At 48.3% G+C, this 16,626-nt stretch overlaps 3 protein-coding genes across 3 annotated transcripts; 1 reads left to right on the top strand and 2 right to left on the bottom strand.

Annotated features, from left to right (window-relative positions):
• The first annotated feature begins 6,072 nt into the window (after positions 1-6,072).
• Positions 6,073-8,792, top strand: LOC4324641 (endoglucanase 1-like). The gene is made up of 6 exons (XM_015786577.3): positions 6,073-6,404; positions 6,522-6,734; positions 6,884-7,084; positions 7,201-7,290; positions 7,380-7,544; positions 7,642-8,792. Exons 1-6 carry the CDS (start codon positions 6,159-6,161, stop codon positions 8,647-8,649), a joined length of 1,923 nt encoding a protein of 640 aa, XP_015642063.1. The 5' UTR covers positions 6,073-6,158; the 3' UTR covers positions 8,650-8,792.
• A 33-nt stretch (positions 8,793-8,825) lies between these two features.
• On the bottom strand, positions 8,826-9,615 carry LOC4324640 (non-specific lipid-transfer protein A). The gene is made up of 2 exons (NM_001428144.1): positions 9,226-9,615; positions 8,826-9,122 (listed from the first exon to the last, which is right to left on the bottom strand). Exons 1-2 carry the CDS (start codon positions 9,582-9,584, stop codon positions 9,098-9,100), a joined length of 384 nt encoding a protein of 127 aa, NP_001415073.1. The 5' UTR covers positions 9,585-9,615; the 3' UTR covers positions 8,826-9,097.
• Positions 9,616-14,807: 5,192 nt separating this feature from the next.
• Positions 14,808-16,049, bottom strand: LOC4324639 (uncharacterized). Its single transcript, XM_015772922.2, has one exon. The coding sequence runs from the start codon at positions 15,848-15,850 to the stop codon at positions 15,278-15,280; it is 573 nt and encodes a 190-aa protein (XP_015628408.1). The 5' UTR covers positions 15,851-16,049; the 3' UTR covers positions 14,808-15,277.
• Between the last annotated feature and the right edge of the window lie 577 nt (positions 16,050-16,626).

Raw genomic sequence — 16,626 nt, 5'->3', positions numbered from 1 at the left:
GGCTGAGCATCCGCGATGGACCGTGCGTAGTAGACCAGCCGGAAGTCCACAGCGTGCCCGTGGGTGCTAGTGAACATCACCCACCCGAACAACCACAACAGGTACGCCTCAAGGGAGCGTCGGACCGAGTAATCATCAGCGTCAGGGTGTAGAAGGTCCGCCTACAATTAAGAATGAAATGTTAGTACAAAACACTCTATTGATCGCAAATAAGCATGTATGATAATAACAACTTATTTACTTACAGTGAACTGGAGCAACCAAGCCTTGCTAGGCCCGACTGTAGAGTACGGAGGAAGGGTGTTGGCCGGTCCTAGGTGTGGAAGGCGCATCACCTGCTCGAAGCGCGCAGTGATATCCTCATTCCACCCAAAAACACCGTCCACAGGACCAACTGGTGCTCCCGCCAGCGGTAGCCCGAGCAGGTACGACACGTCCTGCAGTGTCGGAGCCATCTCCCCACAGGGAAGGTGGAACGTGTGCGTCTCAGGTCTCCAGCGGTCTACCAGAGCGGCAAGGAGTGACCGGTCTGCATCCCACCGCTTCGCTGGGTCACGGTCGTCCGCCGCCGCCTCAACAAGCCTACAAAGTGGTAGAAGGCCTGCCTCACGCAACCTGTATAGAGCAAACTTCAAACATAAGTACAACACAAAGCAAAGTTGAGTTGAAATGTGAACATACGCGTACCAAGGAACGTGACGGGGGTCGACACGCAACCACTCGCGCGACGTGCGTGGACGGAAGGTGCCGAGCTGTGCACCCTCGACTGCTGACAGGAACGAGCGGTGGTTCCTGTCAATCTCACGGTTCAACAGCGCCGGTGTGTCGTACGCCATACCTGCATCAAATAGATTGATCAGAAACATATAAATAATTAGTTCAACATAAGTAATAAATGTTCATAAGCGAATTACTAACACATATTAAACAAGAGTACAAACAAACAAAAGTGTAACCATACGGAATATTTCTGATTACAACAACAACTGCAGTTACACGATATGAGTACTTAGTCCGAACACTCATCACGATAACATTATGATACAACACCGAATAGTTCGCAATACTACTAGTACAACAATAGTCGGAGGTACTCATTACAACAACATTCAATTGAAATTACACGATAGAAGTATTTAGTCCGAACACTCATCACATCACAACAGCATTTTATTTCCTAAATCGATAGCATTGTTACACCATGGAATCGCCTGCTGCGCGACGACGCCTTGGCCGTGCGCGCCTGCTTGTTGTTCCTTCACCAGGTGGTCGCCTACCATCACTTGAATGTCCAGATGGACTAGCATCTGCGCCGCTTGGAACTTCTGCATTCTTCGGACATTTCTTGTAAGTATGGCCGCGCAGATCACACTTGCTACAGCGTAAAGTCCTCCCACCTACTTCTGACTCATCCATATCATTTCTGATGCGTCTAGTTTGGCGTCGACCCTTTTTCACCCTTAACTTAGATGGATCTGGAACATAAAAAACTTGGGCACTCAGCATTGTGTAAGATCCTGAGATCCCGAACCCATATATCTCCTCACTCCATGTATGAAAGATTGCTTCTTTCCTGAAATAATTTGAGACGTACACATTGGGAGATATGCCACAATCACCGGCAGCAGCAAGAACGTGTGAGCAAGGAAGGTGATGAAGCTTCGGCTTCATACAACTGCAGGTACATCCACCATCCGCCTTCAAGACACATTCCTGCACGGCTTGCTTGCGATAGATACCACGCCTGCTCCTATCAACACACATTATTTCATACCGATGCACTTGTGTGCCTTGAGCAACAACTCTATGTCTCCGTGCCTTTTTGATTTTATCTTCCATGTACTTTGTCACTACGTTGCCAAACACTATGTTGTTATCGGCCATGGACGGACCAATTTTCTTGTATCGATCCCTAAAGTACGCTTGCGTGCCGTGAAGGATGAATTCAACAATAGCAACCAATGGAAGTACCCGAACTCCTCACATTACCCAGTTGTATACCTCTGCCAAATTGGTTGTCATTATGCCATACCGAGATCCATCGGTGTCGAACAATAGAGACCACTTCTCCTTAGGCTCATTCTCAATCCACTGAGTGAAATTTCTGATGGACGACCCTGACCTCCTTCTCATTGTTGGTGGGTCATCATGTAATGCACCAAGAGGTATGGGAGGCTCGTCACCTTCAACTTGTGGTCTGCGAGATTTCTCATCTGTTTGCTTCGTTGTCAACTCATCCAACTTGTCCCACAACTCATTAAATTTCTTCTCTTGGTTCTGTGCACAGAGCCTCTTAAAGAGCTCCATAAGATGCTTGTTCTTGAATTGCTTGTAGAAATTTGCACCCATGTGACGCATGCACCACCGACTCCGAACATCAGGCCACTTAGCTGGAAGTCCCTTCTCATCCCAACCATTCTGCAAGTAGTCAATAGCCCGCAACATACCCGCATGACGATCATGTATAAGGCAAACTTTGGGCCTCATACGCACCACTGCAATGTGCACTCTCTCTAGGAACCAGTACCAGCTTTCAGTGTTCTCACTCTCTACAAATGCAAAAGCCATAGGTAGAACCTGGCTGTTCCCATCACACCCAATTGCTGTCAATATCTGACCTCGGTATTTACCTGTCATAAAAGTTCCATCTATGCATAGAACAGGTCGACAATGCACAAAAGCATTGATGCAAGCACCCAATGAGAAAAAGGCTCTTTGCAGCACACTCTTTGTTCGATCATCAACCGATGTAAATGTATGTAGGTCATAGTAAGTATTATTATTCCTCTGGGCAATGGTGGCTAACAAACGAGGCAAATTATCATAAGAAGCTTCAAATGTGCCATACCTCATCTCAATAATCTTTTGTTTGGCTCTCCAGGCCTTTGCATAGCTTATGGTGTACTTGAATTTGTTCTCGATGTGCCTAATAATTGATTTTAGTTCAAAGCCAATGTTACCAACAACACTGCTGTACATCTCACTTGCCACAAAAGCTGAAGTGATGTTTCGGTGATACTTCTCCACCCCTTGTAAGTAGCACTTGTGCTTGGTCACAATGCTAACTTTCCAATAATCATTCCATTTACCCTTATATGCATGGACACGCCACGGACAATCTTCCTTCATGCACCTCACTTCATACACATAATTTGTTGACTTGACCACCCTAAACTCTCTCTGCAAGGAAACTGCCCAATGCTTCACCGCCTCCTTCATCTCATCCTTATGAGCATACCTTGCACCCTCAATTACCTCGTTCTCCTTATACTCCCAGGGTACATGATCACCCTCTGATATAACAAGTCCAGAGAAGTCCTCATTTGCCCAATCAGTGGCCATTACATCACCTTCCTCATCGGATGATGCGTCGTCGTCCGCTTCCTCATTATCCGAATCTTCCCTCTCCATTTCATCAACAATTATACCGACTCTCTCCCCCTCATCCGCCATGCCCATGGCCTGCTCCTCCCTTGGTTGATTTTCCTCATTTTGCATCGATGGTCCAACAACATCCCCTGCATTGATAGGACCCTCTACATCTTCGGTTTGCATTGAAACATTTATATCTTTCTCTTGTACCGACACAAATATAACGAGGGGCCATGACCGTTCAAAAGCCATTTCCACATACCGTCTCCAAGCAGCAGTGCTATCCATCGGCATTAGTTCCCAAAAATAACCTTCTGTTGCACGACTCACTACAACTGATACTGACATTGTGTAGATTTCTTGGTCTATTCTAAATCCTCTCAACAACCAACTATAAATTGACTGAAATGTTCTCTCCGCAGGCCTATCGATGCCCTTAGATGTCATTACAAAATCTGACAGATCAACACCATCTGGACCAAATCTAATATTTCCTTCACCGTGAACTATCTGAAATGTGACCTTATTTGACATTGTGCCTGATGAAAACAATAACTGCGTTAACCTCGCATTTCTGTACTACGCCCTAAGTTACATTCTCTACAATATTGTTCTCCAAAGTTCTAAAAGTAGGTTACATTCTCCAAATCAAACTAAACTACATCTTACAATTAACACTACTGTCTATGTCTCAATTCATACTATTATATTCTATGCTCTGGATCTACACATATGTGCTGTGTGCTACAGATATGCTAAAATATATGGAACTAAAACTAAAACGCAACATATATACTCAAACATAACATATTAGTACAAATGCAAAAGATGTATGGGAGCAAACCTGTGATGAAGTGAGCGAACTAGCAGGGCTTTGCCGCTCCCCTTCTGCTGCCCTCCCCTCTCTCTCTTTCGTTTTTTTTGGATTTTTAGTGAATATAATGAAATTTCATAGAGGGGGGACTGGGCTTTATAGGGGGAGGCAAAAATCGCCCTCCCCCAGGGCGGCAAGGGGGCCGCCTGCAAAATTCCATGCCCCCTCGCCGCCCATTTGCAGGCGGCCCCCCGCACAGTACAAAATCGCCCTAGCGGAGGGCGGCAAGGGGGCCGCCTGCAAATTTCGTTGACGGCCGTCGCCCGAGAGCGAACGGTCGTCTGCCACGTCATTTTCGCCGCCCTCTGGGATGGCGATTTTTAAAAATCGCCCTCCCAGAGGGCGGTAGGCGACTACTTCCGCCAATTTTCAAAATGAAAAATTATTTTTGTAAAACTTTTAATAAAAAAAATTAAAAATAAAAAAAATTCGCGTAGTAATGTAGTACAGCTGTAAAGAGAGGACCACGAGGTGCACAGTGTTTAGTAAAAATCAGTAACGTGGTGCAACACACATGGGTAAAAAGTGAAAAATAGGTGTTGAACGGCACCACTAAGCAATTAATCGAAATATGACGATAATATAGATATAGAAAGGAGGCTGAGTGGGAGACCGTTGAGTAACACCGACACCAGCCCGTGTCTACAAAGGCGACATGAGGGCGCAGATGTTCAGGGCGAGAGGCGGTGTCAAGAATGCCAGAGGAGGAAGGGATTGAGATAAGATCTACTACTATATGGTATGGATCTTGACAAAATTTTAGCCGTCTACAATAATTGACTGATAGATTAGGAAAAGGAGGCAACTAACTAATTGCAAGCTCTTAAGCAACCACATAGGAGAAAAAACAGCTTATTAGTTCCAGTATGGTCAACTACATTACTTGGATTTGGCACTTTCTTTTTGGCTTGGTTTGGTTCAGTCCAGTTGTAAGTGCATGGAACTAACAAGTTGGAGCTTTGGAAGACCACGCAGGACTTCAGATGAAAACAAAATTATTAGTTGATTTTTTTAAAAGACGATAGAAATGTTTTATATCTTCGGCCTTTGCCAACTGACACCTATGTGTTTGAGTTGAAAAAGAAAAAAAAAAGAGTGATCGGGACAAGTTTTCAACTCCTCTGAAAAGATCATCACCAGAATAAAAAAGCTAAGACAAATATAATAAATTTTAGTGATAGATGATGTACCATCAACAATAAAGGTGTATATAATGATTTTATCAATCTTAAGATACACCAACCCAGTTTTCAAACGTGTTCATATGACTAGGAGGTGTGTGTAATGTCTATGTTTGTATTATGATTCAAAAAAACAAAATATGTATATAATATTTATAAATCTTCAAGTTCCTTAGAATAAAATTATATTTTGCCGTGTAATCCCAATTGCTAAGAGTAACTAATTAGTTACTCTTAAAACAATACCGTGCACCTATCTGTCGGAACAAGTTTATATGTCGGCAATGATATTTGCCGGCAGCAGTTGGCCTGACAGACCTTGTCTGTCGGTAAAAATTTTCCTGACACATAATATAACAGCATATGGGGTCTTTACTGACAGATTTGTAGTTGAGGAATTCAGGGCGTGGTGTAGTGTAAGTAACTTTAAAATTCACTGGTAGTCAAAATTTCAAAATTTTGATCAAATCTTCTTCTTAACGTTGTACACTTATGACTACTAGAGGGAGTAGTAGATATACATACAGATGGAGATATGATAAGCAAACAGAAGATATATTCATGAGATCATCCTCATTATTTTTGCTTTAAATTCGTGATATCACCCTCATTAACTTTTCTTTGGCCCTTTTTCTCCAACCTCGAAATGTAAATACAGCTCCTAACCTTTCATTAGCTTTGGACACATTGAAGCATCTCGCGTTCCTTGGTTAGCCTTCACTCCTTCAGCCATGGCCAGGAGAGGAGGAGCAGCAGCATCGTCGTCCATGGCTAATCTCCTCGGCGTCGCCTTGGTGCTCGCCGCCACGGCGCAGACGTCGGCGCGTGGCGGCGGCGGCGGCGGACGCCATGACTACCGCATGGCGCTGAGCAAGAGCATCCTCTACTTCGAGGCGCAGCGCTCCGGCGTGCTCCCCGGTAACCAGAGGATCGCATGGAGGGCCAACTCCGGCCTCGCCGACGGCAAGGCCAACGGCGTACGTGCTCCCGCCATTGTGGCAGCTAGCAAACCTGCAATCTTTCTCTGCTCTTGATCTTGATCAGTACGGTTTAATTTGCAAGAACGTGTTCTATTCTACACATCTACATTTCAGGTGGATCTTGTTGGTGGCTACTACGACGCCGGAGACAACGTCAAGTTCGGGTTCCCGATGGCGTTCACGGTGACCATGATGGCGTGGAGCGTCCTCGAGTACGGGAAGCAGATGGCGGCCGCCGGCGAGCTCGGCCACGCCATGGACGCCGTCAGGTGGGGCGCCGACTACTTCGTCAAGGCGCACCCGGCGCCCAACGTGCTCTACGGCGAGGTCGGCCGGCGACCATCCATCCATGAATTCCTTTTGATTTGTCTCGATTCGTGTGCATAAATGTAGTGGTTTTACTTTTTTATATGACCTGTAGTAGCAGCACACATTTTTGGAGTGTTGTACATGAATTGTTTGCTTCCATTCTGCAGGTTGGAGATGGTGACTCGGACCACGTCTGCTGGCAGCGGCCGGAGGACATGACGACGAGCCGTCAGGCGTATCGCCTTGACCCTCAGCATCCTGGCTCTGACCTCGCCGGAGAAACCGCCACGGCATTGGCCGCCGCGTCGCTCGTCTTCCGTAGCTCCAACCCGGGCTACGCAAACCAACTCCTGCAACACTCCAAGCAGGTATCTTCAATTCGAATTTAATCCGACATGACTAAACCAACAACAACAACAAAAAATATTCACAAGATTAGTTTGAACTATTGCTGAAATATACCTAAATTTCTTCATGTGCCCAGCTGTTTGATTTCGCCGACAAGTACCGGGGAAAGTACGACGACAGCATGCCTGTCGTGAAGAAATTTTACGGGTCATTCAGCGGATACGGGGTATGTTTCCGACAAAATGAATAACCACGTTCTTGAGAACCGGCCATATCTTCGTCATCCGATGACGATATCCGATGTATGCGCTTCAGGATGAACTACTGTGGGCATCGGCATGGCTATACCAGGCGACCGACAACCGCCGCTACCTAGATTACTTGGCCAACAATGGTGACGCACTCGGCGGGACCGGTTGGGCTACCAACGAATTCGGCTGGGACGTCAAGTACCCCGGAGTGCAAGTCCTAGCTGCAAAGGTCTGAAATGCTACAGTGATTACCACATTTTGTCGGATACAAGAGTAGTACTACTCACCCCAACACTGTACTTATACTTACATTCCTTTTGATGTAGTTTCTCCTGCAAGGGAAGGCCGGGCCGCACGCCGCCGTGCTGCGGAGGTACCAGCGGAACGCCGACGTCTTCGCGTGCTCCTGCCTCGGCAAGGGCGGCGGCGGTGGCAACGTCGGGAGGACGCCCGGCGGCCTGATGTACCACCAGGGCTGGAACAACCTCCAGTTCGTCACCGGCGCGTCGTTCCTGCTGGCCGTCTACGCCGACCACCTCGCCGCCGCCGGCCGCGGGCAAGCCGTCGTGCGGTGCCAGGCCGGGCCGGCGGCGCGGGCGTCGGAGCTCGTCGCGCTGGCCAAGTCGCAGGTGGACTACATCCTGGGTAGCAACCCGAGGGGGATTAGCTACATGGTCGGCTATGGCGCGAGGTACCCGCGGCGCGCGCACCACCGCGGCGCGTCCATCGTCTCCATCAGGGCCAACCCGTCGTTCGTGAGCTGCAAGGATGGGTACGCGAGCTGGTTCGGCCGCGCCGGCAGCAACCCGAACCTGCTCGACGGCGCCGTGGTCGGCGGCCCCGACGGGCGCGACGGCTTCGCCGACGAGAGGAACAACTACCAGCAGACGGAGGTGGCCACCTACAACAACGCGCCGCTCATGGGCGTCCTCGCTCGCCTCGCCGGCGGCGGCCGCGGCGGGCTCGCCGAAGCAGCGATCAAGAGGCCGGACAACCAGACCTTGCTGCCACCTCTCGCAGCTGCGGCGTCGCCGGTGGAGATCACGCAGCTGAACGCGACGGCGTCGTGGAAGAAGGACGGGAGGACGTACCGCCGGTACGCGGCGACGGTGAGCAACAGGTCGCCGGCCGGCGGCAAGACGGTCGAGGAGCTCCACATCGGCATCGGCAAGCCGCACGGCCCGGTGTGGGGGCTCGAGAAGGCGGCGAGGTACGGCTACGTGCTCCCGTCGTCGCTGGCCGCCGGCGAGAGCGCCGCCTTCGCCTACGTTGTCCGCGGCCGCGCCGCGCCGCCGCCGGCTGACGTCTGGGTCATCGGCTACAAGCTCGTCTGAAATTGGGACGTGCAACGAACAACCATTGCTGATTCAAGATGGATCGTTTGATATTGCAAAGCATATTATGAATAATATATTGCAAAGCTCGTTTGGGTTATCGTTTTTGGAATAATATATAGTTTCTTCTTCTCGATGGATCATTTGATATTGCAAAGCATATGAATTTGGGAATTAGGATCGCAAGTACTCGAAAACATGTTGAATTAAACTTTTGATCAGGGGTTAGTCACCGTATAGTAGAGATCAGGAATAAGTAACACACGACAGTGCAAAATTAAAGTGCCTAATTAAACAACCGTGTGATCATACACGCATGCAGGATGACATCCAAGATTATTGTAAATTAATTAAGGCGGCTCGCTCTTTATCAAAGCTTTGCTCGATTTATTGATCTAGTCGATGATGATTGATGATAAATGCAACATGAACTCGATTCCTCACGCTCTCAGATTCTCAGTTCCTCTGTAACCCTGCAATAGTGCAAGCATGCAAAGAACAAGTTAAGTTTAATCAGGCTTAAGTCGAGGTGATGGATAAATTGAATTGGAGTTAAGAAAGAATGAATGAACTTACTGGTTGCAGTCCATGTTGGGGGCGATGGTGAAGCTGATGGAGAGGCCGCAGGCGGCGGGGAGGGCGGAGGCGCGGGAGAAGTCGACGGCGGGGAAGCCGGCGGCGGCGTCCTTGACGCAGTTGCAGACGGCGACGCGGTCGGCGGGGGCCGGGGCCATCCGGTTGAGCACGCCGAGGCTGTCGCAGCAGATGCCGTAGGGCGTCATCCCGGGGGCGCCGGCGAGGTACGGCATGCACGGCGCCATCAGCTGCATCACCTGCCCGCACTGCACCGCCGCCGACGCGCCCCCCGCCGCCGCCGCGAGCATGAGGATGAGGAGGAGGGGCGCCACCGCCTGAGAGGCCATCGATCTGTGCATGGTGGTCTAGTGGAGGAGGGGAGTTGCTGCCATGGCGATGGCGAGCGAGAGGGTTTATGTAGGGGGATCCGATGCGCGCGGGGGAGGAGGGGAGCCGGTCGACGGCGCGAACTTCGTGTTTGTTTGCGTGGTGGTTGGGCAGGGGAGAGCGCGTGAGCGTGAAGGTCCAGCCGGCAGCCGGAGCAGCAGCGGCGGCGGCGGCGGTGGCGAGGCGGCACGTGGGATGAGTCCCGGATCGGCACGGGCGCGCGCGGCGAGAACGGCCCAAAACACCGCGTGGCGGGCCATCCTCCTGCATGGGGGGAAGGCCCCGTATCAGCTGATGGGCTAGAAAAAAAACTGGAGGTTGGAGAGGCCCGCGAGAGTGACGGGCTATAGCACAACGTGGGCCGCGTTAACTATCTCCGCGGGGCGTGGTTGCAGCCTGATCTGTACGGGACGATGCTGCCTATATTTGCTGTGTTCTTCACTTCTTCCCCCTCCTTCCCCAACCCATCTCATCGTTTTCCCTCGGCACACTTCCCAAAACTGCTAAACAACACTTTTTTAAAAAAAAAATTATACAAAAGCTGCTTTATAAGTTATATTAATTTATTTTTTAAAAAAATTAGCTAATACGTAATTATTTATGAGCTAATGAGTCGCTCTTTTTTTTTAATTAGTTACCAACCCAGCAAACGAACACTAAAAATTTTTAGGACTCGCTATCTTGGTGATGTTCGGCAGGTGGTTCGGCGTCCGCTGCTGCGGCTGCTCATCACCATATTTTTTTTATCTAAAAATAGTTTTAAAAATTACATGGTATACGTTATAATTATATTGTAATTGTACGATAAATTTGATATTTATACCAAGTTTTTAAGCACTTACTAGGAGTATAAGATAAGGGACTAAGAATAATTAAACAATTGGTTATCTATGAAGTGAGTGTTGTTTGACTGTTTCTTACTGTGGATCCAGCCCACCAGATATGTGAGTTCGGGGAGTACTTGAGAGAAGCGGAGATGAAGCATGGAAACACGATCCAGTACAGGGCATCTTGACCATCAGGGTCTATCTATAATCAGCTACAGGATATGGGGACGACATTTTAGCAAGCACGTTATATTTTCCGACACCCAATTGGCCATTGTTTTCACACACTTCCTTCATCCTAAAAATAAATCAACTTTATAACCCCTGAGCTTATGTAATTTCATTCTCTTTGTTTTTCTTCATGTACAGTCTTCTCCTTTGGTTTTAAATTTTTATTGGCAAAATTTGTTACAGGACACTTAGAAATTGTGGTCTTTGCTGTGAAACACCCGAAGATCGTGTATTTGCTCTTGGACACCGAAAAAATATGGTAATTTGCTGGCGGACAATCCTCCCATTATTTTATTATTTCCGACTGAAACAATTTTGCCCATGGGCCATTTGTATAAGCCGACTAGGTCCGGCTGCAACCAGATGTGAGAGAAGGAGGAGGAGGCAGAGCAGCCATGGCTCCCTGGCCGTGCTCTGCCATGGCTGTGGCGCGGCGGTGTTCATCGGTGACAGCGCATGGCTGCCGCGACGAGCGTCGGCGTTGGCAAGAGGAGATGGAGGCGAACCCGGTGGCACGGCACGGGGCTCTGGGATGGCGTGGAGGTGGCGCTGTGGCAACGGACGGCGTTGGCCGGAATTGGGGAAGAGAGAGGTAGTGGCGTGAGGGGAAGAAGGCTTCGGCCTTGGAGCTCACCGGCGACGGCGGCGCAGGAAGGAGACGGTGATGTCCATGGCGCAGCACCCGACAGTGATGGCCTCCACGACGCGGCGGCTCGCCGCGGCCGCGCCCTCGTCGTCGCCGGTCGGGCATAGGCAGAACCGCGCTCTGCCCATGAGCTCGCCGTGGTCCACCCCTGCTAGGAGGAGACCGTACACCAGCACCTGGTCGTCCCGCCCCTCCCACCGCGTGAGCAGCACCTCCCGCACGGCGCCGCCACGCGTGATGCCTCCTACAGCGAAGAACGCGACCCGTGTCAGGGGCAGGAAAGAGAGAAGAAAGAAAATACTAGAAAGAAGAACAGTGTCAGGGGCATTTTGGTACTTTCAATGCTCTTTCTCTCTCTGTTTTCACCGAAAATAATAAAATAATGTCTCGAGTGTCCAGCAGCTAATTACCATATTTTTACAGTGTCCATAAGCAAATACACGATTTTTAGGTGTCTCACAGCAAATGCCACAATCTTTGAGTGTCTTGTAGCAAATTTTGCCAATTTTATTTAGGTGGGGTGTCCCACCCGGGGGTCCAAAAAAAGGAATAGTGCATACCTTCCGTTCATTTTTTTGAATTACACAGTACAACGCAGACACTCATAATGCACGCGCACGTAAACCCTACCCGTATGAGCATCTTCGAAGACTGGGCCGGCAAATCCTGGAGAAATTGACGAAGTCACCACAGGCGCATCACTGTCGACAGGTACATCGGCTACCAACTGAAAACACAACGCCGTTAAAACCTGAAAAATTCGCTTCCATAGGGAGTCGAACCCATGACCTCAGATTACTGAGACTCTTGTAACCATTAGACTACATACCCTTTCGCACCTTCCGCGTTCATTTTTGACTATGCACCTGGTTGGCTGGTATCGCTCAAAGTGTTCTAGGTTGTATTGGACCATCTTCTGGACTTCTATGGCTCCACATCCCCCACGAATCCTCTCTACCTTGTCTCTCTCTCTCGCGCGCGCGTCAGCTGTCACAATGCAACTATGCGAGAGGCAAAAAAAAGACAACCGGAGATTGCACAACAGGACACGTGTTGGCGCCCCCCCCCCCCCCCCCCCCCCCCCAACACACACATCCGCGAACAAACGGGCCATGTGCATATGCCCACGACGCATGCAGGCAGAGGATCCCTTATCCCAACGCCGATTCGGGTTATCACCTCAACATCAGAGTAGACCAAACCCTGTCAAACAAATCTCAATCATCATTAGCGATCTCGCAATCAGTATACAGAGTATAGTATATATACTTCTAGTAATACTTGCCACAACAAATCAAATACCGAATCATACATATACAGCCCGGAATCCAAACTGCATACATACATACATGCACACAGTACCAAACTCGATGATTCTTCACCAAGGCTCATAATTCTTCAGCTACAATAATTCTGCAGCCATGAGCGATGCGATTTTGGTCGATATCAGACGGAGCAGTGGTCCTCGTCGCCGTCGTCGTCTCCAGCCGGAGGAACACAAGTCCCCGAGATCACGCGAGATCGATCGATCGGAGACAAAATTACGTGTGCAGATCGACTACAGAGAGCCGGGAAGACAGGCAGGGCCCGAGATAGATAGGGACGCCGCGCCGGAGCCACGAACAGGGCACATGGGGACGCCGAATCGTCTCGGCTTAATCTAATCTCCAAGAGAGCTAAGCTGAATAATTAGTAGCCGCATATCATGTGCGGCCGCGCATGCATGCGTTGCATTTTGCACGCATCGCACTCAACGACGACCCGTCGGTTTTTCAGGCAGGATGTCGGCTTAGCTAGCTTATGGTCTAAGTACTGGTTTAAGTTCTGAATGTTCATCCTCGCAAAAAATAAGTTTTGAATGTTCATGAACCGGGCATCACGGTGTGGTTAATTGGCATTTAGAACTTAATTACGATCAGTAAGTGGAAGTCAACTTGTTAGCACTAAAGTTTTGTTCAAGAGAATATAGGAGAAAAAGACAAATGACACTTGGCGATAAATTAGCGACTGGCTTTGTATTGTAATAGCAAATAATGGTGTAACCGAAGGGTTTTTATTTTTTTGTGCAGGGTAATTAAAAAATGCATGTTATTTTGTTAGCATAGGAAATGCTTGGTCAATTGAGAGTTGAGACGGGTATCATGTGCCTGCCTCCTCTTAACAACCACACCCTAAGTAAAAAAAAAGTGTTACTTCCTTTTGTCTCATAATCAAGTTATTTTGGGTTTTTATTTTCTTAAAAAAAGTTATTTGGGGCCTTTTCAAAGTCAACATTATACAACATCGATTACCTAGCTAGTTCGTTAGCATAAATTAAAATAAATAAATTAGTGTAATATTATTAAAGATCCTATTATGACAAACTTGAATATGTCATTTTCATATACCCAAAACTTATATCTCAAATTATTTTTATAGTTAAAGTTAACTTAACTACATGTATTCTAAGGCTTTGAGGAGCTTATAGCAACTGCGGTTTTTTTTTCCTCAGAAACTCTAGCTCCCCTGGTGCATATTCTAAAAAAAAGTTAGGAAACCAGCTTGTTTTAGATGAAGCTTGTTTTGCAAAATATTAAGCTCCCCAAAAAAGGACATAAGACGACTTGTTTTTTTTTATAGGAGGGTTTAGTACTTCATCTAATGGTTTGGGTAATGTTGAAGATAAGAACCACAAATGAAATTATTTATATGCGCATCATTTCTACTGTGCTCAAAATTTTCATGACCTGAAGCTATGGAAAATGTCGGAATTATATTATATGTGTAGGTTCATTATATATGTAGGTTTATACATGTGAAGTTTCGGAAAATTGAATATCCAAATTACGAAATGACATCTAAATTATTTCTGAAAGGATAATAATTGCTAAAACCTTATAAATGAAAAAAAAAACGAATGCTTACTCGGTTAGAAGTATAAGCAGTGCTACAGCTAGCATGTAAAGAACGTGAAAAATATCATACAATAAACAACATTTTCGCGAGGAAACCACCGTCCACCCCCAACTCAACCACAACACTACCTCAATCTCCTCTTGTTTATTGCCATTTGCAAGTTGCAATGGTTATATTCAGCTCATCCTAGCTAACCCACTATATTTTTCTTGTCCACCCTCCATTTATTGCAGTATCCTTGCAAAGCTAGCAAGCGAACAACTGCACATGGGGGCTCCCGGCTATCAAGCTTCAATCCGTTGGACGTGCGAGCTATGTCTCTAGACGACAAAGCATGCTGAATTATTGTTCACGTCGCAACCAACCGGAGTCTCTGGATCTTAATTTAACTGAAAAATAATCTCGATCGTCAGCTAGCTTCATGTTAACTGATCATTTCAGCGAACTGTGCGAAATACGGCCATAGAATACATGTAAGTCTCAATGCACAGTCAATATGAGAGCATCGTTCAAATGTGCATGTGCCGTCTATTTAGGCTTGAAATTGAAGGGACGTAGACGTTTCATGTATTATTAACAGAGACAGACCGGTTGAATTCCACCAAGGAAATTTCTTTCTTTCAAATTGCTCGAAGGAATTAATTAACATCTCGAACATGCATGCATGCTTACAAGCATTCAGCCGAAAGATCGTACGATATGATCAAGGAAGGGGATTAACTTTTACATTCCATTTTCCATTTCATTTGGTGGTCACTAATTAACATATGAGATGGCCAGCGCAGGGCGATGGAGGAGGGACCCCTCGAGGTAATTAAGCTTCAAAAAAGGGAAGCTGTATAGCAAGCACGGCGGCGCCTCGCTGCGCCGCCGGCCGGAGCTCGTGCATGGGAGGGGGAGCATGTACATGGCCGTCGATCCGTCGTCGTCGCCGGCCTAGCTCGCCTCTCAACCCAGACCCTTCTCGTCCTCTCTCTGTGTGTTTGATTACCCATCTCTACCACGATCATCCTACGTACGTGCACACGAGCATGTAGGCACATATAAACATGTGAGTATGTGACCTCTACGCCACCTGCTGCACGCCGAGGCTACGGCGCGGCGAGTGGTGGTGCTGCTCCTCGGGGATGCTCGCGAGCGCCGGGCGCCACGCCACCGCCGCCGACGATGTCGCCATGGCACGGCGTATCTCCATCCTCTTGATCTCGGCGATGATCTGCGCGGTGGTCTTCCGGCGGCCACCGCCTGCGCCGGCGCCGGCGCTGACGACGGTGAGCGACAGCAGCCGCGCCGCCTCCTCCTTTGTCAGCACCACCTTCACCCGCACCACGCCCTTCCTTTGCCCACCTTGAGCCGCTCTTCGCGGGCTCACCTTGGGCTTACTGCTCCCGATCGCCGCCTCTACGCCTCCTCCTGCCACCGCCGCCGCTGTGGCTGAAGCTGCTTCCGCCGGCGCCGCCGGCGATGACGGTTTGCTGCTACCGATCTTCTTGCCCTTGTTAGGCTTCATCATCATCTTCTTCTTCAGCTTGTGGAGGGCCTTGACGAGGAGCTTGAGGGAGTAGAGCCTCTGCTTGGGGTTCATGGCGGCCGGGAGGGTCGTCCTGCCTTGGACCAAGCACGGCAGCATGTTGCCCATTTGGCTCTCTTCCTTTTTCCCCCCTGCACTGCCCGGCCTTTGCTCTCTAGTTAGCTAGCGAAGTTGTGATCTGATGGAGGTTTGGGTATGGGGATGAGCTAGAGGAGAACAAAGAGAGGGGGAGAGGAAGGGAAGCTGAATGCTGCTGGAGTGCTGGGTGATGCCACTAGGTGGTGCTGAACTGCTGACAACCATGGTGTTTATATAAAGCCACAGGGAACAGAGCTATTAATTTAACTGATCAAGGTTTAGGAATTATAATATAATATGTGAGGAGTAGGTTGCACTGCCCAATGGAGTTTTACATTATTATTATTGCTGGGTTTAAGGTCAAAACGGGTTTTGACAGTTAGCACTTGTCCACGGCAAACATCCAAACAAAAATAGATACTGTAGTAAGTAACACTCTCTACTTACTACACAGTGAAAATAGATTAATCACAGGGTGAGTAAGTCGGCAAATTATTATGTTTTGCAGCTCAACTTTCAGTTAACATCTTTGGGACTCCATCGAAAGTGGGTTCAAGGTTGTTTCTGAGCACTAGCACACGTACAAGCATGGATCATGGATGACTACAAAATTCCTACGGGGAAAGAGGGAAAGGAATCGGCCGACCCGGCAAAAAAAAGAAGAGGGAAAGGAAGATGCGTCATGAGAGCTTCAAAAGGCAGCCGACGCATTTGTTTGGGCATAGCCGAAGATAGTTTTTGCAGTACTTGGAGTAGGCCATCCATTGCACGGTTCAATTGGGATTAGGACTCGCTAATCGCAGAAC

Source organism: Oryza sativa, chromosome 1 (assembly GCF_034140825.1).
Source record: "Oryza sativa Japonica Group chromosome 1, ASM3414082v1".
NCBI classification, from domain to species: Eukaryota; Viridiplantae; Streptophyta; class Magnoliopsida; order Poales; family Poaceae; genus Oryza; species Oryza sativa.
Note: the sequence above shows the minus strand (reverse complement) of the source record. Positions and strands in the feature narration are given on the sequence as shown.

Excerpts from the sequence above, each read along its gene's own strand:
- LOC4324640 (NM_001428144.1), bottom strand. The coding sequence starts at position 9,584 with ATGCACAGATCGATGGCCTCTCAGGCGGTGGCGCCCCTCCTCCTCATC. Across the intron at positions 9,123-9,225 it reads CCCAACATGGACTGCAACCA|GGTTACAGAGGAACTGAGAA; the intron begins GTAAGTTCATTC and ends GCACTATTGCAG.
- LOC4324639 (XM_015772922.2), bottom strand. The coding sequence starts at position 15,850 with ATGGGCAACATGCTGCCGTGCTTGGTCCAAGGCAGGACGACCCTCCCG.
- LOC4324641 (XM_015786577.3), top strand. The coding sequence starts at position 6,159 with ATGGCCAGGAGAGGAGGAGCAGCAGCATCGTCGTCCATGGCTAATCTC. Across the intron at positions 6,735-6,883 it reads CCAACGTGCTCTACGGCGAG|GTTGGAGATGGTGACTCGGA; the intron begins GTCGGCCGGCGA and ends TCCATTCTGCAG. Across the intron at positions 7,085-7,200 it reads TCCTGCAACACTCCAAGCAG|CTGTTTGATTTCGCCGACAA; the intron begins GTATCTTCAATT and ends TCATGTGCCCAG.